This window comes from Mytilus trossulus, chromosome 8 (assembly GCF_036588685.1).
Source record: "Mytilus trossulus isolate FHL-02 chromosome 8, PNRI_Mtr1.1.1.hap1, whole genome shotgun sequence".
In the NCBI taxonomy this organism is placed as follows: domain Eukaryota; kingdom Metazoa; phylum Mollusca; class Bivalvia; order Mytilida; family Mytilidae; genus Mytilus; species Mytilus trossulus.
The window spans coordinates 45,512,573-45,537,136 of record NC_086380.1 but is presented as its reverse complement, the minus strand read 5'-3'; the positions used below and the strand labels follow the sequence as shown (position 1 = coordinate 45,537,136).

Genomic DNA, 24,564 nt, shown 5'->3' with positions numbered 1-24,564 from the left:
GCAAAATTAAAAGCTCCAGCACATTAAACGAATGGATAAAAACTGTCATATTTCCAACTTGGTACAGAAATTTTCTTATGTAAAGGTGGTAATACACTAAGAACGTATAATGAGGTTATAAATCGTTTTGAAATTGAAATATATCATATACTTAACTTTATACAATGATGAAGTTTAGAATAAGTAATAGCAAATTACTCATAGAAATTTCAGATTGGACTAAAACCCCTTCACAGCAAATAGTCCGTCCTCTTTGCATGAATGGAGTTGAAAATGAATTCCGATCGCAATATTTACAACTTTGAATTTAGTTTAAATATACTCTGTTGGAATTTAAGGTATTTAAAGTCATCATTTCAACGAGAAAAAAAACTGTTGTTTCATTTTGAAGAGTCACTATATTGATATTTGTAATGTAGGTATAGCTGAGTAGACCGTATGTATGATGTAAAACATTGAGTTGGAACAAAAGCTTGTTGTTTTGTATTGTTGAAGCTTACTTAACTATCTTATTAAAATAGTATGCATAACAGTACAAGTTAGACTATATGTCACTTATAATGTAGAACATATGTCTGTATTTTTTCTATTGATTATTTTGGTAATTGTATTTGTGTCCCGTAAATGTCAACGAGTATCATTTCTGTATAGGATTTCAATGAAATAAAGAGATTGTATTTGTTTTTATGGATAAAATTGCTGTTTATTTGTCATGCTTTTTGTATAATTGGTATTATACAGTTAAATACCCAATATAAATATGAATACACATAATGTTTTGCTATTTCAAAACAAAAATACAAGTTTATTGCCTAGTAGTTATTTTATGGGATACTACAGATAAAATATTGGTAAGGAATCAATCCTATTGAATCATCATGTTTCAAAAAGAGGAACGAAAGATACCAAAAGGACAGTCAAACTCATAAATCGAAAATAAACTGACAACGCCATTGCTAAAAATGAAAAGGACAAACAGACAAACAATAGTAGACATGACACAACATAGAAAACTAAAGAATTAACTAATTCCACCAAAAACTAGTGTATTTAACTGTGATTTCAGTGTGATCTAATAGAGATAATATTTAAAAATAAACTTTAATATAACAAAAAACACTCTGACATCTTCACTGGCATAAGACTGGTTACAACTGAATTAGTGAAGATTTTTTTGTGAAGACTGTTTAATTTACAGTCGGAGAGGGACAGAATAATTTCGTATGATGAGTCTTATGTAGACGAAACGCGCGTCTGGCGTACTAAATTATAATCCTGGTACCTTTGATAACTATTTACACCACTGGGTCGATGCCACTGCTGGTGGACGTTTTGTCCCCGAGGGTATCACCAGCCCAGTAGTCAACACTTCGGTGTTGACTTGAATATCAATAATGTGGTCATTTTTATAAATTTCCTGAATACAAAACTTTGAATTTTTCGAAAAACTAAGGATTTTCTTATTCCAGGCATAGATTACCTTACCAATATTTGGCACAACTTTTTGGAATTTTGGATCCTCAATACTCTTCAACTTTGTACATGTTTGGCTTTATAAATATTTTGATATGAGCGTCACTGATGAGTCTTATGTAGACGAAACGCGCTTCTGGCGTATTAATTTATAATCCTGGTACCTTTGATAACTATTTCACCACTGGATCGATGCCACTGCTGGTGGACGTTTCGTCCCCGAGGGTATCACCAGCCCAGTAGTCAACACATCGGTGTTGACATGAATATCAATAATGTGGTCATTTTTATGAATTTCCTGTATACAAAACTTAGAATTTTTCGAAAAACTAGGGATTTTCATAATCCACGCATAGATTACCTTACCAATATTTGGCACAACTTTTGGAATTTGGGATCCTCAATGCTCTTCAACTTTGTACTTGATTGGCTTTATAAATATGTTGATATGAGCGTCACTGATGAGTCTTACGTAGACGAAACGCGCGTCTGGCGTACTAAATTATAATTCTGGTACCTTTGATAACTATTTACACCACTGGGTCGATGCCACTGCTGGTGGACGTTTCGTCCCCGATAGTATCACCAGCATAGTAGTCAACACTTAGGTGTTGACATGAATATCAATAATGTGGTCATTTTTATATATTTCCTGTATACAAAACTTTGAATTTTTCGAAAAACTAAGGATTTTCTTATTCCAGGCATAGATTACCTTACCAATATTTGGCACAACTTTTTGGAATTTTGGATCCTCAATGCTCTTCACCTTTGTAATTGTTTGGCTGTATAATTATTTTTATATGAACGTCACTGATGAGTCTTACGTAGACGAAACGCGCGTCTGGCGTACTAAATTATAATCCTGGTACCTTTGATAACTATTTACACCACTGGGTCGATGCCACTGCTAGTGGACGTTTCGTCCCCGAGGGTATCACCAGCCTAGTAGTCAACATTTCGGTGTTGACATGAATATCAATAATGTGGTCATTTTTATAAATTTCTTGTATACAAAACTTTGAATTTTTCGAAAAACTAAGGATTTTCTTAATCCATGCATAGATTACCTTACCAATATTTGGCACAACTCTTTGGAATTTTGGATTCTCAATGCTCTTCAACTTTGTACTTGTTTGGCTTTATAATTATTTTGATATGAGCGTCACTGATGAGTCTTATGTAGACGAAACGCGCATCTGGCGTACTAAATTATAATCCTGGTACCTTTGATAACTATTTACACCACTGGGTCGATGCCACTGCTGGTGGACGTTTCGTCCCCGAGGGTATCACCAGCCCAGTAGTCAACACTTCGGTGTAGACATGAATATCAATAATGTGGTCATTTTTACAAATTTCCTGTATACAAAACTTAGAATTTTTCGAAAAACTAAGGATTTTCTTATTCCAGGCATAGATTACCTTACCAATATTTGGCACAACTTTTTGGAATTTTGGATCCTCAATGCTCTTCAACTTTGTACTTGTTTGGCTTTATAAATATTTTGATATGAGCGTCACTGATGAGTCTTATGTAGACGAAACGCGCGTCTGGCGTACAAAATTATAATCCTGGTATCTTTGATAACTATTCGTTCGGACGGGACATTTATAATCACCTGTTGTTATTTCAGACTAAAATTATTTTTTTACATGTCTGTACAGCTGTTTCCTCCACAGTCCTGATTTTTCATCCTTTTTTGTTGAACGTTTTTTGCAGTCATTACCAGGTCAAACTATTTATTTCGATGATCATGTTGTACCCTCCAGTATATCAAATAAACATCCACTTATTTTACATCTTGAATTTCTAGTATTTTCAGATTTGTTAACCTTCTTCTTGGTCGCAATGTTCAAGTTTTTGGTATGGATGACATTAACATCATCTTTAAGTATGGGTATAAAACATGACAGCAAAGGAAGGATAAAGATGGGCGAACCCAACCATAGTTGTGATGACGCTGAGGTATATATTATACAAGACTATACTAACATTAATGTGTGATGCTATATATATACTCATTATATATATGATAACACGCTGATAATTGGAAAATAAATCATGTCAGTAGGATATGCACAATCAGTCCTTCATGACGAAAGGCGGGCAATGAAGAATACAAATTGTTTAAAAAAATTGTTGTATAGGACTAAAGCTTTAATGCAACAGGCCACTTACTAAACGATCAAAGAGTACACCATGTAGATGGTCATTCTCCCTACACGATGCATCGAATTTAACATCCTTATTTGTATTGAATGCAACTGCGTGATTTCACATCCCACACTCCTAATCAATGAAAACTCATTTTCAACCTACATTTTTGTTCAGATATGAGAAGAATATGTGACCATATCTTGTACTAAATTCAACCTTTATTGATATATTTCTTTCAAGTGACACACCCAATGATATGCGTATGACATTAAAGAATGAACATCAGGTGTTAGATCTGAAGGGATATAGAATGCAATTAATAGACACGAATCATTGTTATATAAAATCAAAGATAATTAACTCTCAAGAGAAAAAAGAAAAGTTGATTTACAAACGGTAAATGTTTGACTAAATGAAGATTAATGTGTTTTACTTAAGAATCCATTCAATATAATGATCAAACATGAAACGGTGGTAAACATCAATGATATAGTAAGCTCGAAAATAAACAATATAGTCATAAATGATAGACAAGTTTCAGTATATCATGTCAAGCACAGAAAATACAAATGTCATAACAGTGTGTTACATATATTTGATAATTGACGCAAATGTATGGAGTCATGAAGTACAAAATTATGATACATACACACACTTGTATACATGTATTGTAACAAAAAAGGAAGAAATTAAACGACCGAAAGTCTAAAAAAAAACCACTTTTAATTCGTTTATATTATTAAGTCAACATAAAATAGGACACATGGAATAATCAAATTAAAATAACAGGAAGTGTATCAACATTATTCTTTGTCTTTTGACAATGATAATAAATAATAATAATTCGTTGCTTGTTCTTGTATTTTAATGCACCGGAGACGTCTTCATAATTAAAATACATTGATTTTGCTTGTATTTTTCAGTGGCCTAATAATTACATAGACATCGGCTGTAATGATTTCATTTGTTCTGGACCAACAGTAAAAGGAACTAGAGTACGTAGATTTTTGTGCGTACAATGGGGAAATGGATATGAGACGAGGGTCAAACAACGCATAATACAACACATCAGATATTTTAATCAACCTATATAGTCCTCAACAATATACATGTTATTACCATATGTTAATTTTATTTAGACCTATCAAAATGTTAAATTTTTATAAATGGCACTTCAAAAGATCTCACTACTTATATGATGCAGGGTTTTATATTTGACAAAAATATCTTGGACTTCTGACAAACAACTGCTGATTTAAGTAGCTCGTACACACGTTTTTTTCTAAGTTTAATATGAAACAGTAGCAAACAATACCTAGATATGGATTAAAGATTAAGGCATTTCTCCCATTTAAACTTATCTAATTTCAGAAAATAATCCGACCGCACTTCTCATAAGAATATCATGAATTTAATTGTAAGACGAAATCTTACAGTTGTTTTGTAGATTTGGTAAATGACATTTAATGCTAGGAAGGGACCTCATCAAATTCTGATGTTTAACAAAAAGTAATGGTTCAAATTCTACTCAAAATTTACATTAAACTAACTTTATAGATATACATTATTAAATATTTTCCTCTAGATATCCAACAACTAATTTAAGGGATACTTAACTGAAGCTGTAGATGAGTATATTGTTAAAAGTAAAAATGAAGTAAAAATGAAGTAAAACTAGTTTAATAAAATAAAGAAAAAAAATAATCTACATTGAGAAAAAATCATATACAAATTTTGCTAACATGTTTTATTATTTTTAACACAACATTAACGTTTAAAAAAACAACGTCACATAGCAACCTATGCAACTAACTCTTGAATTATAATTCATTAAAGCATATTAAGGTTCTGAGCCGATCCAATAGTTATAATCTTTAATTGGTGAAAAATAGGAGAGAGACTGCAGGAAACCTGAATGGAATAGCGTACGTTTATTCAACGTGTGTCACATGTTACTAGTATCTTTAGTATTTTTTATCTATCATTTTGAAAATAAAAGCATTCTATTTATTTTAGAAACCTACAGTTAAATTGGATTTATCTCAACCTGACTATGGAGTAAGTTAACAGTTTTATATGCGCCTCGTACCACAATACAATAAAATATCAACATGTGTTTGATGAAAAGTAAAAGTAAAGGATCAATAAAGCAAGTGTAACATCGATAAAAACTTATGTAGACTATCAAAGTTTAAGTATCTGCTCCATATTTTAATTTAAGCCAATTGTTAATTTAAAGAAACTTGATCTTATTTATGAGTTAAAATAAAAGAAAAAGATGTGGTGGGATTGCCAATTAGACAACCCTTCACAAGAAATTCTTGTTTTTACTATAAGTTGACTATTTTCGAAATAGTAATTTCTAAGTTAATTTATATATTATTTATTTTTAGTCTTTAAGATATAAGGTCAGCGGTTAAAATTCATGGAATTGTTAATAATGTAACATGAGATAAAAATGCTGAATTAATACATCTCAGGATAGAACAAAGTTCAATACTGGTATCTTTAAAAACATTTAGAAATTTCCAATTTAACGAAATTTAATGTGTAAAAACTTTTCAAATAAACTAGGTGTAGAATGCCTAACATACTTTGAATCAAAGTTGAAAGACATAACAAAAACCACAAGGTTGAAGAACATAGTTGCTAAAAGATAAAAAAAAAAAAATGTTGCCCATATTTCTTACAAATTTTATTTACTAATACAGGATCTAATACATATTGTTGTTAAACGCAAAATAATTAAAGTCGACATCGAAAATTAAAGACGGCTCGTAAGTAAACGGACAAATAAAAAAATGTATGAAATAAAATGGAAATAAATCATAGTATTGCTTAATCAAATTGACTTTGCGTTATTACACAGTTTTAACGTCTTGAGTAAAGTATATGGATTCTCCTGTAATCATTAGAACAGTTTTATCTTTCAGGCGATGCATATGTGCATGAACAAAAAAATTGTTTACAACCGAACTATACCATCCAGGTACGTTGTTTCATAGTGTGATGCAGGTTGTTTATTCGTTTATTTTGCATTGATTTACATGACTGAGTAATAGAATCTCTTGCAATTTCATTGAATGTAATCTTAATACATTATTTATTGGTTCTAATTATTCTACGTATTCACTTTTATCGTTATAAGAACATGGTTTTATGTTTTATTACGACTTCTACGACAAAGAAATCTTTTTTTTTTTTTTATAATTCGTTCCATCATTAATTAAGAAACTTTTAATTTTTTTTTGTGAATTAGTGTCGTGTTATTGTCACTATGTAAATCTTTATTTACACTCAATAAAATTTACACCTGAACAAGATACAACACGATAGATAATATCATAGGATTTTTTCAATATCCGAGACACCAATTTAATCCAAACAGTTATTATATTGGTTAAGGGTTGATACAATTTTTTATATAGAAAAAGGCATTTTATATACAGTACACTTTAAAATGAATCTTTTTAAAAAGTAGATAAAATTGAGAATGGAAATGGGGAATATGCCAAAGAGACAAGAACCCGACCATAGACAACAGCCGAAGGCAACAAATGGGTCTTCAATGCAGCGAGAAACTCCCGCACCAGCTTGCCCTCCCCCAAACAAATAAGTATACCAGTTTAGTGATAATGGACGTCATAATAAACTCCGAATTATACACAAGAAAGACACTAAAATTAAAATCATCCTAACAAGGCCAGATGCTCCTGACTTTGGACAGATGCAAAAAAGCGGCGGGGTTAAACATGTTTTTGTGATCTCAACCCTACCTCTATACATATATATGCAAACTGACAATAATACTAAAATAACAACAGACATAATAATATAACATAACCTGTGTCATGTCAACAACGTTTTAAATTAAATGTGTTTAATTCCAATGCAAAGGCCTTATAAGTGAATCAATATTAAAGCCAAAATATGCAATCTTTAATGACCTGACAACAGTATCGAAACTATATCCCTTCTTAATAAGTCTGTTTACAAGTTTTGTTATCTTTTGAGGTGAATACTGACATGTTTGTCCTCTGTAAAATATATTACCATAAAAGATGGGATGTAAAACACCTGAACGTATAAGATGTCTGCATGTTGAATTATATTTACGAATGATGGCCTTGTACCGATGATTAAATTTAGTAAATTTCATGTGACGTCAATTAATATAGATTAGTTTTTTTTTTATAAAGCCTTCGTAACCGTGATTGATATCAATGGCACGACGTTAGTCTGAATAGGGTATTGATAAAGGCTTCAAAACCTTGACTAGTATGGATATCATCAAGGCTTGCTGATTGCAATTACTTGTATTCCACTGTTTCCTGCTATTTTCAAGAACGTTTTTTCCTGAACAAGATGCTTGGTTGTATCATCTTTAGATGATATCTTGTTGTCTTGCTGATTAAATGCAAAAATAAACTGTTATAGCAATCTAATTAAAATACAGATCTTTTGTTTACGCTTCCAATATACATTGCAATTCGATACTATTTATGACGATAAACATGTTCTAACAATAGCCCCTAAGTCTATATACATGATTGTCACAAGATATTTTGATAATGAAACGCATACTGTTTTTTAATTAAGGAAGGATATATTTTTCAGGAATAGAAAAGTGACAATCGTATCAAAAATATAACTGGTTCGTTTATATACAATGTTTATTTTTTCATAACCTTTTCCATAGAGTGCATTTAACAAATCGCTTTTTGTGCATCAATGTCATGTTTTTCTAATTATGAATCCATACTCCTACTGGTTTTGCATGTTTAAAAAGAACCAATATCGGAAACCATCTGAGATTTCCATTACTTAACCAAATTTAAATATTCTCTTTTTTAATATTTATCCAACATCTCAGCAATGTAAACATTGTAAAAATTTACTCAATTAGATATTGATAATTCTAAATTAAGGCAACATGAGTTTACCAATGTTCAATATCAAAACCGATTAAAAAAAAAAACCGAAAAATGTAGAAGTCACAAGAACTCCCAAAAGTTCAGGGAAAACGTTGACAAATTGAGCACGGTTGCTATGCACGCATCACCTGTGTTCTAAGTATACACTCTTACAATATGTACTTCTAAGTAATCGATAAAAGGACACAATCGGCAACTTACAGATTACTAACATACGACTTTACTCGCTTCCAAAACTCCAGGCTTATAATTTGATACACCAAACGCGCATTTCGTCAGTGACGCTCAGATCAAAATTGTTAGAAAGTCAAACATGTATGAAGTTGAAGAGCATTGCGGACCCAAAATTCCAAAAAGGTGTTCCAAGTATGGATAAGGTAATCTATGCCCGGGATAAGAAAATCCTAATTATTTCAAATTTCTAAACTGGGAATTTATAGAAATTACCATATAGCTTAAACTGTATACGTCTGACGCGAGTTTCGTCCATAAATGATTCATGCATGGGCGACACTTGAACAAATTAACAAGGTCAAATAAAGTAGGAATTTGAAGTGCATTTCTGACCCTAAATTCAAAAACATTTTGCTAAATACCCCTAGGGTATTAAATCCTCAGTATTTCTAAAAATTCGAAATTTGGTAAACACTTGATTATAATTAAGAGTATCAATAATAATTAATGTTAACATATAAGTGTTAACTACTTTGCTGGTGATACCCTGGAGGTGGATGTGGGGTGGGATGGAAACCTCTATCCGCAGTGGCATCGACCCAGTAGTTGTAAATAAACTCCACATAGATACCAGGACACACATTTTAGAAAAGGAGCCTGTAATTCAGTGGTTGTCGTTTGTTTATGTGTTACATATTTGTTTTTCGTTCATTTTTTTTTATATAAATAAGGCCGTTAGTTTTCTCGCTTGAATTGTTTTACATTGTCTTATCGGGGCCTTTTAAAGCTGACTATGGGTTAAGGGCTTTGCTAATTGTTGAAGGCCTATAGTTGTTAATGTCTTTGTCATTTTGGTCTCGTGTGGACAGTTAATTCATTGGCAATCATACCACATTTTCTTTTTTATATATTAAGGTTAAAACTGACAAATACATAGATATTTACAATAGGGGTACATTCCTTTATTTTAAAAGATTTCTATATTATTCATACTACGTAAAGAACGGGGTGAAATGACTACGCCAACATGACGTAAAAACGACAAATCAAAGAAATCAACTTTATATATAACTAATGAAGGGCAATCGTGTTGATAAAAATATACACAATTTGTAATACTTGTTTTCATTCTATTTTTGTGCCTTTCGTTGTTTCAGTGGCGATCACCGTCCACTTTGGGCAAAGTATGGTGAATATGCATATTGTCCGCCTCAAAGATGGCTACATAACGCTGAGGTGAGTGTAAATCTACAGAATTATACAATGGTTGGATAAATAATCAAAATATATAACATTTGGACGCTCATTTGAAAAAAATCAACAAACAAAATGCATATAGCATCTCTGTTAAAATCCCTTAATAAATGTGTTTGGTTGACTGTAATGGAATATCTTTTTTAAAATAATAAAATAGTTGTTCGAATTATCATTGATCATTACCTTGAATACTAAGTTTGACATCAGCATTTTGCATTTATCACCAAATTTACGATACAATTGGTCCATATCTGCGTATCCTATCGGTGTTTCTTATATCATGACCGTTTTTATTTCTTATGATTCGTGTTGCTTAGTCTTTCGATATCTATGTTGCGTTTTGTAAACAGTTGTTTTTTCGCCATGGTATTGTCAGTGTGTTTCGACTGATGAGTTTGAACATCCGTTTGATACAGTGTATCTTCCGATTTTCTTCTCTAAACAATTCAAGATATAAGAGATCGAGTTTGCAGCCTACCTCAGGAGAGCCTTACGTTGAATATATTTTGTCTTGGTTTTCGAATCTCGATGATTTGTACCTCTTTTCAAAACGACCTGAGAAAGATATCTGCGTATAAAAGAGGGACGAAAGACACCAAAGGGACAGTCAAACTCGTAAATCTAAAACAAACTGACAACGCCATGGCTAAAAATGAAAAAGACAAACAGAAAAACAATAGTACACATGACACAACATAGAAAACTAAAGAATAAACAACACGAACCCCACAAAAAACTAGGGGTGATCTCAGGTGCTCCGGAAGGGTAAGCAGATCCTGCTCCACATGCGGCACCCGTCGTGTTGCTTATTTGATTACAAATCCTGTAAATAGTCTAATTCGGTAGGTCAAATTCATGAAAGGGAAGGGGATTGTAGTTACGACGTAAGGAACATATCCGATATCATTTGTGAAACGGTTATTCCATAACGGTCAACCAACTCGTGATGGCGTCCGTAAAATTTACGAAGGGATGATTTCAACTTCACCATTTGGAACTCTTGGTTTAATAGCTTCCTTGAGAGCAGTAACCCTCTATCAAGAAAATCATGATAGGAAATGCAAGCACGGGAATATCGTATCAATTGGGAGATATATACCCCGTATGCAGGTGCTGCTGGAATGTTGCTACTTAGAAATGGAAAGTTCACAATTGGAAAGCTGAAATCATCTCTTTTGTCGTAAAGTTTTGTCTTCAATCGACCCTCATTGTCAATTTCTAGATGTAAGTCAAGATATGAAGCCGACTTAACTGTATCTGTAGTATCCTTTATCTCCAATTCGATGGGATAGATGCGATCCACATAGTCACCAAATTTTGAATTGTTTAGTGAAAGAACGTCATCTATATAGCGGAAAGTAGAGTTAAAGGATATTGCTAACTTCTTATCTTTCTTCCTAAGAAGTTCCTGCATGAAGTCAGCCTCATAATAATAAAGAAACAAGTCAGCAAGTAGAGGGGCACAGTTTGTTCCCATTGGGATGCCGATAGTCTGTTGAAAAACACGTCCTCCGAACGTAACAAATATGTTGTCAATCAAGAAATCAAGCATCTTGATAATATCGGTTTCAGAGAATTTTTTGTTTGAATCAGAATGGTTCTTTACAAAGTTTGATTTATCCCTCCCTAAGACAAGATACTTGTATCTACGTTGGCCATTCTTTTTTATGAAGCAAAGTAATACCAACTCTTTTAATTTGTCTTTTAGTTTGGAATGTGGAATACTTGTGTAAAGAGTAGAAAAGTCAAATGTTTTAATACTGTTACAAGATGAAAGAGAGTTAGATTGTATGTACTCTAAAAGATCTTTGGAATTTTTAAGTATCCACATCTGATTCACGCCACCTCTAGAATAGGCAGTTTCACAATAACTTTGAAGCCCGTCTTTGATTGCTGATAAAATGGATGTTAATAATTTAGAAAGGGGTTTCGTGGAGCACTTGGAAGACCCAGCAATATACCGTTGTTTGTAAGGACACTTATGTAGTTTAGGTATCCAATACAGTGATGGAAGACCCAGTTCTTCATCTTTGGTTGAAATACCAAAGGAACAAAGAACAGACCTATGATTATCCAGGATTTCCTCTTTGGTAAGTGTCGTGAGGGTATATGTTGGGTTTCCAGGTGAATTGTCTATACCTAATTCGTTTATCAAGCAATTAATGTAATGACTTTTACAGATAAAAACGATGTTATTTGGGGCTTTGTCTGCGGGGACAACAACATATTCATCATGGAGGTCAGATAGGTGTTTAGCAACATTTGGATCTTTGAAGATTGACGTAGCATGGGCATTGATGGACCCATTCAGTTTCTTAATTCTGATTTGTATTAACGACCTCACTGCCTTAATCCATTCGGATAGAGTATCTACGTCTTCCTTCTCGCGCTTAGCCCATTGCCTGGCATAATCCTCGACTGAATCCATCAAAATTTTAAAGTTGTGTTTCCAATTGATGGATTTAGGCTCACGATATTTCGGACCTTTCGATAACACGTTTCGTAGAGAAGTGTTATTAACAATGTTAAGGTCACCGGTAATAACGTGGCCAGCAGGATTATATGTGAATTGGGAACTAGCACAAGTGCAATCAGGAGGTTTAGACTTGAAGTATAATCATCTCTCCTATTTTTTCCAAGCAGAGTGATAACGATATATAGAAAACCATGTTGCATTTATTCATTCAACAAATAGTTTAAGTTTCCCAAATACAACTAATAAAGACAATTGGAGGTACATATTGTAAATTCTACATATACTTAAAATCTGAATCAAAGGCCTATGTGAGCTAATATTATTTACTGGCTGTTTCTGTATTGGCACTGGAATAGATTCAAGGCCAAGGTTTGCTGTATTTGCCTCAAGATCTGAGAATCTATACCAGCGCCAATACTGAAACAGCCAGTTGTTCATTACACTTTTATTAAATGATTATAAGAAAATTAAAAACCGGAAGTGAACGTCCGGTATTTGCCCATGGGCCAAAACGGCTTTTCCCCCCGCTTTTTTCTGCATTGCCCTGGTTTTTTTTTCCGTTTGAAAACTTTTAAGACGTTACAAAACATATCATTTAACCTGTTTTATTATGATTTTCATTTAAAAAATAATATTATACAAATGTTGTTATGCATAACGATACTTCCAAAGTTGAGTAATGGCGTAAGAAAATTGAAAACCGGAAGTGAACGTCCTGTATTAGCCCTAGGGCAATTAGCCCTGGTTATTTTTTCGTTATTGGCCCTGTTCGAAGAGCAATATTAGATCTTGATCTATATCGACAGTGGAACGTTTTCAGTATTGCACATGCTGATTTATCCTTATTAGGGCTTATTTGCTCATATCATTTAATAATATCACATATAAAAAGAATTTACTTTTAATAGATATTCTTAGTATCATTTTGCAATTTGTTTTGGATATTGTCTGTTATCAATTTAATACGTGATGTTATATATTACTTAAAGTTGTTGTTACTTGAAAGTAGACACGCGGATAAGTGATATAGGGAATTCTATACCACAGTAAACTATTTGTAGAAAAGGTTCATCTGAGATAAAAGATATCTGAAAATAGGATCTACCTTTTGATCAACTTTACGTACTGAAAGTCATATGATCGTTCATAAATAACAAATGAATTCTCTTGTCTTCTCGTACTCATATTGCTTTCTTATTAGTCTTGTTCGCCTAAAAGAAAACCGTGATTGAAAAAGTAAAATGATAACTGAAGAAAATAAAAACTGATTGTGAAAGAAATTTTGACACACCAAATCATTTAACAACAGCGAATAAAAGGTTGAAATAACAAATGGGAACGCATGGAAAATATAGAATTAACCTCAAAAGAACTTTGCGCCATGAAAACCCGAACGTTAATTAACAGTCAAGGTTTTCGACCAACTATCCACGATTTAATTTTTTGTCGATTATACTGTCCTGTACCTAGTCATGACTGGCAATTGTTATCAAGTAGTTCGTTTTATGTATTGTTTTTATGTATGTTGGTTTGTAGTTGCACTTCAGTGTTCCTTCGTTTTCCTCATATAATTGATGCGTTTCCCTCGGTCTAAGCTTATAACCCGGTTTTGCTTTTTCTAAATCGATGTATGACGTTTGAATACCGGTGTATTACCATTGCTTTCATACATAATACATAATAGATTCGGGATGAATGTGAAATAAATTCGAACATATGAATCTGTTTAGTAAATATGTATCCCTTGGTTCAAAGATTTTCTAAATATTATATTCACCAAAAACTCGTTTCATATGACTTAACTGACGACAGATATAATGGAAGAAGCTATACCAGTTTCTATTACTTGCATTAACAACAGCAAGTCCGATTTATTACTTACATGTACCTACCTAACAAATTCCCTCCTTCGTATATCCAACATTTGTAAAGATATCGATGTTATGCTTGTGTATATTGAGCTAATAGTGTATTTCTTTTGGTAAACTTATGAGTTACAGAACGAGTTTGAATTACATTTCGGATTAACTGCCTTTCACAAAATACTGCAATCGCCATATAAACTTGAAATACTTATTTTACCAATACACAAGGTCATACATTCGAAAGAATATCTATGACATGTATACTTGATATTTTTTTCATGATATCATAGCGTAAGCGCAAGGTAATTCTTTCCACGATTCTGTATGATTTCTTTCTAATTAATTTATTTGAATTCTACTGGTTGATACATAAATTGAAAAACGTTGATAACTAATCTTTTAAAATAGACTTTCAGATCTTTCAGTAACTCAGAAATCGAAGATCAGTATAGCGTTTGTGTCTCTCTTTTTTTTCGATCGGTAAGAGTTAAGTCCGTTATTAATGATTTTCATATTTCATATTAATGTTATTTTAATTGTTACACCATTAAATGCGATTAAACATGAACAAACATGTTAAAGGTTAACTCGAAAACACTGTCGGTCAATTGCTCAAGTGGGTATGTTTCATCAGCGGGTCCGTTGTCATCTGTCAACGTCTGTTCAATTTTACAAAAATCCTCTCATCTGAAACTACAGAGACAAAATAAACCAAACTAAATCATCATCATCATCATTGGAGTATCTGAATTAATAAATGTGTCTCATTACCCCGATTACTAACTTACATAGTAGACACGACATATAAAACATAGGGGTAAAAATACAATTTTTGTCTAGAAGACTAGAAAACCGCAATAAATTGAAAGGCGTGGCAGAAATGTTCAGAATGTTGAGATATACCTACTGTTCATTACATCAAACTGTCAGACGTATTCTGATAGATGTTATTGTCTTTTAAAGACGATGTTAACCATTTTTTTTGGCGCTGTTATACTCGTCAAATATCTTAAAACCAATCCCGACATATACAAGACAAGAGACAAGACAAAATATTTTATTTCCTCAGACACGAACGTGTACAAGAGGTCAAAACATAATAAAGTATACATATTAATCGACAGCAGAGTAGTGTACGATAATAGCACGTGATTTTCATGACATTGAGACGTATATACATTTTATATATTACCTATTGAGTTTAAAGGATTACAAATGTACAGAATTCTTTCTTATTTATCAGTGATTGTGAGTACATACATATATATAAATGTATAAAAATTGCATCTACAAAAAATAAGTAATCTTTCTAAGGAAAGTACATACTTTCCTATACACCTTTATGTTGCAAAATGAGAGTAAACCGATCAATTTTTGCCTTGAGGGATATTGTAGGTAATAATTAGGTACAAGATTTTGTCTAAGAAGTGATATACTAGGATGTGAACAAACACACAAATAGTGATATTCGTCGCCAATATTTTGATTACATAGATGACATATCCTATTTTCTTTTAAAATATTTTTCCATCTTCCCGTTTCAATTGGGAATTTAAGATTTGAGCATCTAAATTTAGCCATATACAATCTATCAGTATTTCCCAATCGAAGTAGATAGGGTTCTAATTCAAATATACTTTTGAATTTACCATAGAATTCTCCTCTAGAAGAATTGTTAATTACAGAAAACCATTGTTGTATAAACTGATCAACAAGTTTTTGTTTGACAAGAGATTTCAATATTTCTCTATTCATAGGTATTTGATCATTCCATATAAAAGTAAGACCACATTCATCAAAAATGGATTTAATGTACGTAACCCATTTAAAATGTGTGGGTTTACTCTGGTGAAGTTGTATCGTAAGTCTATATAATGTATTAGATAATTTATTCTCACTTGAGAGCATATCATTCCAAAACATAACCATACGTAGCTTAATAGTAATATCAATGGGATAACGACCCAGTTCCCCGTAAACCATAAAATTTGGCGTACTTTTCCTCACGTGCAGAATATTGTTACAAAACTGCAAGTGCATCCGTTCCAATCCCTGCTTATTTTCAAATCCCCATACTTCACTAGAGTAAATCATTATAGGTAAGATAAGACAATCAAAAAGCTTAAGCTGTATATCTACGGGTATTGCAATATTTCTAATCTTTCTATATAGTGCATACAATGCTTTATTGGACTGTTCCAATAATTTCTTTCTAGCTGAACAAAAAGAGCCGTTATAATTAAATACAATACCCAGATAAGTATATGAGTCTAATACATCAATATTTTTACCATAGATTTCAAAATCTGCTTTAACCTTGAATTTCTTTTTGCTGAAAATTACAATTTTTGTTTTACTTGTATTAACTGTGAGTTTCCACTCATTACAATATTGCTCAAAAACTTTCAATGCATGTTGCAGATCCTCCTCTGACTCAGATAAAATAACTGTGTCATCTGCATATAATATTATAAATATTTTTACATAACATAATAAGGTTTCTTTGCATTTATCAGATATATTTTCAAGGTCTTTAACATCATTATCTAGTAAAAATTTCTCCAGATCATTCAAAAAGAGAGAAAACAGAAAGGGCGATAAATTCTCCCCTTGTTTCACTCCTATATTACAACTAAAATATGCAGAAATATCCTTTCCCATTCTAATACATGTCTGGATATTCTGATACATATTATGTATAACTCTCAATATTTTGCCTTGAATATTATATTGTAGCATCTTTTGCCAAAGTCCAGCTCTCCAAACTGTATCAAATGCACTTTTGAAATCAATACAGACATCCTAAATTGCAAATTAAAGTGATTAATATGACGAGATCTACAAATAAATCCAATTTTGCCTAATTGTTATAAGTAGCAGATTTATTTAAGGAGTGTTTGTTTTGTTCACACATTGGTGTCCATATAACGGAATTGCATGCGACGCTCATACAAGTGAGAGGTTTAGCAAGCTATAAAACCAGTTTTGTTCCACCATTTTCTACATGAGGAAATGCCTGTACCAAGTCAGAAATATGAAAGTTTTGTTGTGATTTTGCCTTTAGTAAGGGATTTTCCCATTTAAATGTTTCCTTGAAGTTCGGTATTTGTAATATTTTACTTTTTAAATGACGGTTTCTTTGGGGAAAACTTCAGAAGGAAGAGAAAATCTTAACCAGCAAAAATATTTAGCAAAATAAAATCGACAAAAGAGATTTTGTCATGCAGTCTTCTCCTTTTTATACTGTTGCAGATTATCCATTGTTGAAGATGCATAAAGACATTGATGTACGTGTGACACGTGATATTTCTAGTCACTAGTCAGTATTGCAACATTAAATCATGTCGTTTTTGTTTCATTGTCTTTTTCCAATACTTGTATAACTTACAATGCAGTTTATTTTTATTGTTGAAGACCATACACTAGTCTGTAGTTTCAGACACTATCAAGATGAAATGTAGCGCTAACAGCTTTGTTCCTTTGGTATTCAGGGATTTTTTTCCCCTTTAAAAAGGTATATATATATGGAACTTATTTCATTCTGCTATGTGTATATCAATGTATATGAAACTGATTTCCTTACACTTATATTTGACATCAATGTTTAAATAATATGATATATATGTTTGATTTATTTCAGCACGGAGGTATAATTTTCTTGTATAATCCATGCCTGGAGAGTAGTCAAATTAAACTACTGAGAAAAGCAGTGAAGAAAGCCAAAGTTAAGAAGTATGTAATGACGCCTTATTCCTTACCTAGAGACATGGTAAGTGTAAAGTTTTACATATTTTGAAAACATATTCCAATAAAATTTTATCAGAAATTAGACTCGTAATTAGAGCCCCGCCTTTAGGCGGATCGCCTTATAGTGATCAGTCCGTCTGTCCGTAACACTTTCGTGTCCGCTCCATATCTAGAGAACCATTATGATTTCATACTTAATACTTAACATGATTATTAACCAACACCAGAGGGTGTGTCATGTTGTATGTACAACTTCCTAGGTCAAAGGTCAAGGTCAAAAACTTTGGTTTCAGTTGACAACCCCGTGTCTTGTGGTGAAGATCATGTCCGCTCCATATCTAGATAACCATTATGATTTCAAAGTTTATACTTGACATCCATTTTAACAACCAGAGGGTGTGTCATGATATATGTACAACTTCCTAGGTCAAAGGTCAAGGTAAAAAACTTTGGTTTCAGTTGACAACCCCGTGTCCTGTGGTGAAGATCGTGTCCGCTCCATATCTAGATAACCGTTATGATTTCAAAGTTTATACTTGACATCCATTTTAACCACCACCAGAGGGCGTGTCATGATGTATGTACAACTTCCTAGGTCAAAGGTCAACGTCAAAAAAACTTTGGTTTCAGTTGACAACCCTGTGTCCTGTGGTGAAGATTGTGTCCGCTCTATATCTTGAGAACCGTTATGATTTCAAATATTATACTTGACATCAATTTTAACCAACACCAGAGGGTGTGTCACGATGTATGTACCACTTCCTAGGTCAAAGGTCTGTCTGTCTGTTGGTCTGTCCATCGCTAACAAATTTGATCCACACTATATTTTGAGAGGACAGCTGTTATTATTTCATACTTTATACCTGACAAACATTTTCAACTTAACATATATATTAACCAACACCAGAGAATGTGTCATAATGTATGCATTCTAGGTCTAATGTCAGTCTGTCGGTCTGTCCATCCGTTCGTTGTTCTTAACAAATTGTGTCTGCTCTACCTCTAGAGAACCGTAAATATTTCATACTTTATACTTGGTGGGTCATAATATATTGAAGGCATAATTCTAAAAATATGTGACAAATATCAATTGGGCAGCACCTTTAAATATATTGTTCAAACATCAATCCATATATCCAGAAGTCACCTAAGGGTAGTCAACAATGAGTTCACATCATGCAGTCATATCACTATTATCAGATTATACAATGAAAGTAAGATAAGAATATTTATCAGTTTTAACTTAAAATCTTAGATTAAAATCACACATGAGACTATGTAATAATTTCAAATAATGCTTCATATCAGATTATCCATACAACTTATTTACCCCACGTTATTGACAGCGGGGCCCACAGAGATGGCTCCCATCTCAATGATATCTAGTTTTCAATAAACTCGTCATAGATACCAGGATTGTATTTTGTATTTTTGCCAGACGCACGTTTCGTCTACAAAAGACTCATCAATATCGCTCTAATAAAAAAAAGTTAAAAAGGCCAAAAAAAGTTGCAGAGTATTGAGGACCACAAATTCCTAAAAACATTGTCACATTTGCAAGTTTAAAATTGATGATCCCAATCGCTAAATGATAACAATTAAATTGATTCAGGCTTCACACATATCAAATGTATTGCTTTTGGGATGCAAAAAGATTTACCAGCGTAAAAATTATAAAAATTTTAATAAACCAATGGCACCTCTTAACAATATTTTGTTATTTTTCCACTTCTTTAGCCAATTGCTGTCGTTGCATGGAGAAGTGTTCTACAAATGAATGCTGTAGATATTAAACAGATTGTAAAATTTTCTAAGGTAAAGTATATCCATAAGAGCATATTTTATCGTGTTCTATGTTTAACTCTATATTACGCATTGTTTTTCAGAACAAAAAATATTAACAAAATTTAGTCTTAAATTGGTAAAAATATTTAAATAAGAGGTTGATTGTCTTTGATTATACCATAAGATAGCTATATTCGAGCGGTGCTGGATAATATCCTTATTATTTCATTGGTATAAAAATGGAAACAGAGTTTATTTGGATTTACCTTCATCAGAAACGCTTAAAGCCGATTATTTGAAAAACCAAGGATCTACGTGTTTAAGAACACAAGCAGTTGAGGAGTGATGTCACAAAACAGGACCTTAAAAATAGTAAAATCCATCCAACGTCAACTTTGACTAAAGGATTTTAAACCTTAGGTTCTTGATACTTTCAAAATTAATAAAATTTATGAAAGTTAATTGTCACAATTTAGATCGGTACCGAAATACTGACTACTGAGCTGATGCTATCCACGGGAACTGAGTGTAAGATTTAGCGCTTTCAATGTATACAAGAATTCAAACGATGGTTTTACGAGTTTGACATATGGTAAAACACTGGCCTACTATAGTATTTTAGTTTATTCATAAGTTATCTGGTCTTATTGATTTGCCGTCTTTTAAAATTTGTTATGTTAGATAATATTGAAACATGAGATGTAAATGTGTCATCATAATTCAACTCATCATAGATACAATGATCAAATTTGTGTACGCAAGGTGCGCGGTCCTTGCAAATTGGACATGTTCAATTTATTGGGATGCTTAATATAACGTGTTTTTTTTACTTTCATTTAAAAAAAAAGTGTGTGGGGTACTGCAAATTTGTAATTGTAATGCATATTAATGCATTACATTTTCCCAAGCAATTGCATGTAATGTGCATTGCAGCAATTTTTGTATTACATGAATTTGTAATTTAATGCATTACCTGAGAAAAAAGTTGTATAATTGCATGCATTATATTGCATTACATGGTATTACTTATTGACATACTATATATCCTTCACAGATTTAGTTGGAGATTTAGACAAGTAGAATTTAAGGTTTCTGGATTAATTAAGAACATAATCATTTGGATATTGATATTTTGATTTGTCAAAACATCAATGAATACGTAAACCTTGTCATGATTGAATAACAGAAAACTGACCGGGCACAGGACGTTTGGGCTTTTTTACCTGTAAATCTATAGGACATTTGCACTTCAAGCACTATGGACATTTGCGCTTTAAATTTTGATTCACCTGTATTGCATTTACCGGACATTTGCGCTTTTTACCTATAGTCGTATACCTGTAATTTTAGTGAGATGTAAGAATTACGTAAATAAAATCATCTTATATTTGGCATTAGTTAGTTCACATTAACAAAGTCTTAGACATAGAGTTTAAGTTATAGAGACTTTTAATTTATTTAAAGATAAAAAATGTCATGTCATAATGGATTTTCATATCATTTGAACAAACTCTCAAAAGTGAAGACCTTTCATGGAATTGTACCGTGAAAAAGTGTAATGCTAGAATTAAAACGGACAATGGGAATACTAATATTTTAAGTCAGAAAAATGAACATTATCATATTCACTCACAAACGGACGGAACATTTAATTGTTGCCCAAATTTTTTATACCAGCTTTATACCCGACTGAGTCATGTATTTAAAAATGGGAACTATATTCCCCTTGTATTTATTGTGTTGATTTGGAATTCTGAAGCTATTACAATCCTGTCGGACCTAACCCCGGACAATAGGAGGGAAGTCATAACAACCAAATATTTCAAAGGTGCAAATGTCATATGTAAAAAGCGCAAATGTCCTTTTAAAAAAAGCGCAAATGTCCTATGTTTTGAAGCGCAAGTGTCCAAATAAAAAAGCGCAAGTGTCCAAATAAAAAAGCGCAAATGTCCTATGAAAAAGCGCAAACGTCCCGTGCCGAACTGACCAGTATCATAAAACACTAATAAGTTTGTTTTACAAACAATCCTTTCACCATTTTGACACTTGGTCATAAATAAAGCTCTATGTTCTCGGGAAAGAAATACTCAGTAAATAGTTTTGATTGAAATTGACAAAACAAATGTATACGGCATATTTATAATTGTGAAGTTAACATCAGTTAAAGTAAAAATTAAACTTCATCTCTGAAATTACTTTTTAGTGAAAACACTAATTTAAACATTGAAACCCTAATTATGTTTGAATGTAAAAGTTGTATTGAATAAACGTTTTACTTGATACTTATATTTAATTTGAATACAGAACAGTTATTGCACATACTAGAATCTTTTGTGACTTCATGTTGTTTTTTTAAAATGTTTGATTATTTTTTAATAAATAATAGCATTTACAAATGTATGAGTAATTCATTACTTTGCAAAAGTAATTGTTATGCATGTATGAAAAAAAACGTGACCGAAATTGAGAAATGACTGCGTAAAGGAGTAATTTACCTTAAAAGGCAATAATGTTCACCAATGTTGGTATCTTATCGCAATTATCTTAAAACAATATAGAAATAGAGAAATTATTACAATTAGCCAAATATTAGTAAAACAAGATCTATAAATAAATAAATACACTTGACTGGTAACATATCGAAGTTATTGTCCTTTTATGATAATTTTTACGGTGCCTATGTTTTCCGAAGTTTATTATCATCCTGAAAACTATAATTTGAAAAAGGAACTGTGAACAACAAAAACCATCAGCAATAATTAAAATGTGTATACAATTAGGAGAACAAACTTGAGTTAGTATAGCTCGGCTTCCTATAGAAGTCATTGTCCTCAAAATAATTACTTTTCAAATTAAGCGGGTTCTTTTTGTAATCAATGTCATTTCGAAAATTATATAACAGATAGAAAGAAATAATATACACAGCCATAATTATCAGCAATACAACATTTACTAAATGATGTTGTAATTAAAATCTTCAATTATGAGTTATTATCCTTAAACATCGAGAACATTTTCATGAGAATGTTCACGGATTTGATCTAAGACTTGATAAAACTAAGTCACAATATAACTTCCTGTGTGAAATGCTTCTGGCTTTTGCTGTTGCTAAAGAATTGTATGTAGCACATTGGTTCCTCTATTGTATTACAATCGTCCAATTAGTTCCGAAGCAGGTAGGACGCTAGTGTTTTCAAACAAGGTTGTATAGGTTCATTGTTATTGGTGTTGATAAGAGAGTAATGTGTTTCACATAATTCAAATCAAAGGGGAACAGTAGTGTTGTTTTATCTGTGTTTCTTTATAAAGAAATGCATCCTTTTAACAGGTTCAGGGCCATTTGATTCTAGTTAAAACCTTTTAATATCAAATGAACACGGCAAATATAGTTTTTTTTTCATAAGTAGTAGTAATTAAAAAATGAAAGAGCTACTAATAGTCAGGAATATGACAGTTGTTTTCCATTCGTTTAATGTGTTTAAGGCTTTGATTTTTTTTTCAACTTGATAACGGACTTTCCTTGGACTCGATATTTTTGTTTTTTTACTTTTTCTTTATACGATGACATATAACTTGCGAGTATTCACGACCTGAAGAGATCCTTTTTTGAACATATATTTTATCTTTTACAGAAAAGGTATAACAAAGGACCTGAAAGTACTAACAAAGAAGGCCAGTACACGTTTGGCTACCGGAAAAGCTTGGACAGTTACATTGCAGACTTAAACCAGATATTCGGGATAGAGTTTTGCTGATTTACTTATTAAAAAGTTTGAGGATATTCCTTGATCTTTCTTTATTCTTTCGTCATTTTTTTTGTCCCTTATTTATGAATGACATAAATTTAAGACCCTTTATGGTAGACTTTCGTTTGCTTTTTTACTTAATCAGTTGTTTTGCCAAGTTAGTTAAATGTTCCTTACATGTATAACTAAGATGATAGACAATGTAAAAGACTGTACAGTGATAATTAATTGCCTAAATCCATGTCGTTTGAACTCTGGTGGAAAGTTGCACCATTGGTAATCATACCAGATCTCCTTACTTTTATATAATGGCTGGAAATTGAAGCACAATTTTGATTTAGGCTCTGAGACACTTACATGAAAATTATAAAATTATATAATTCAGCTTTAACACTAGGTTGACATCGTGTTTACTGTATTGGATTTCTGAGCTCCACGAAATCCAGCATTTCAACACTGAACTTTGTATGCGAAAAAGTTCTAGGATAACTTTAGCAACTTACCTGGCATAGCTAGCGTGTATACCAGTCATAACTCTTTGGTAAAACAAAAGTTTCAATATATTTGGGAAAAATTTGATTTTGGATGCAACAGTCTTCTGATTGGCTGACGTCGATTTGTTTATCAATTTATAGACATAATTAAGTCATGTGACCGTGACGTCATCAACGACTTTTCATGGTTTTCTCCGGTTTTAAGTACAGCTCTTTGTAAGAACCAGGCAGAGTGCGATACATGAAGGTTTCAGATTTTTTTTATAATTGGTCTATTAGAAGCAATAAATGAAAAATGCTCAAAAAATAATTTTGAGTGGGAAAATATGAGTGGTTGCCATGGTAACGGACACTCTATTTTTTGGTTCTTAAGCATGGTAAAATCTTTCAAAAATCAGCTTAATCACCACAATTCAGAGCCTGATTATGAATCAAATCGTGCATTTTTCATT

General features: G+C 32.2%; 1 protein-coding gene across 5 annotated transcripts in view; it reads left to right on the top strand.

Annotated features, from left to right (window-relative positions):
* LOC134681945 (uncharacterized) overlaps positions 1 to 23,670 on the top strand; it is a 29,940-nt gene extending 6,270 nt beyond the window's left edge. For 4 of the 5 annotated variants that reach the window (XM_063541571.1, XM_063541572.1, XM_063541573.1 and 1 more), the window contains exons 2-9: positions 3,291 to 3,442; positions 4,558 to 4,629; positions 5,651 to 5,692; positions 6,568 to 6,623; positions 9,900 to 9,978; positions 17,981 to 18,109; positions 19,825 to 19,902; positions 23,505 to 23,670. In XM_063541571.1, the coding sequence (XP_063397641.1) occupies positions 3,291 to 3,442; positions 4,558 to 4,629; positions 5,651 to 5,692; positions 6,568 to 6,623; positions 9,900 to 9,978; positions 17,981 to 18,109; positions 19,825 to 19,902; positions 23,505 to 23,627 (731 nt within the window). In that variant the 3' untranslated portion in view covers positions 23,628 to 23,670. The remainder of the gene's footprint in view (positions 1 to 3,290; positions 3,443 to 4,557; positions 4,630 to 5,650; positions 5,693 to 6,567; positions 6,624 to 9,899; positions 9,979 to 17,980; positions 18,110 to 19,824; positions 19,903 to 23,504) is intronic. The other variant, XM_063541577.1, reaches the window with a different exon arrangement.
* Positions 23,671 to 24,564: the final 894 nt, after the last annotated feature.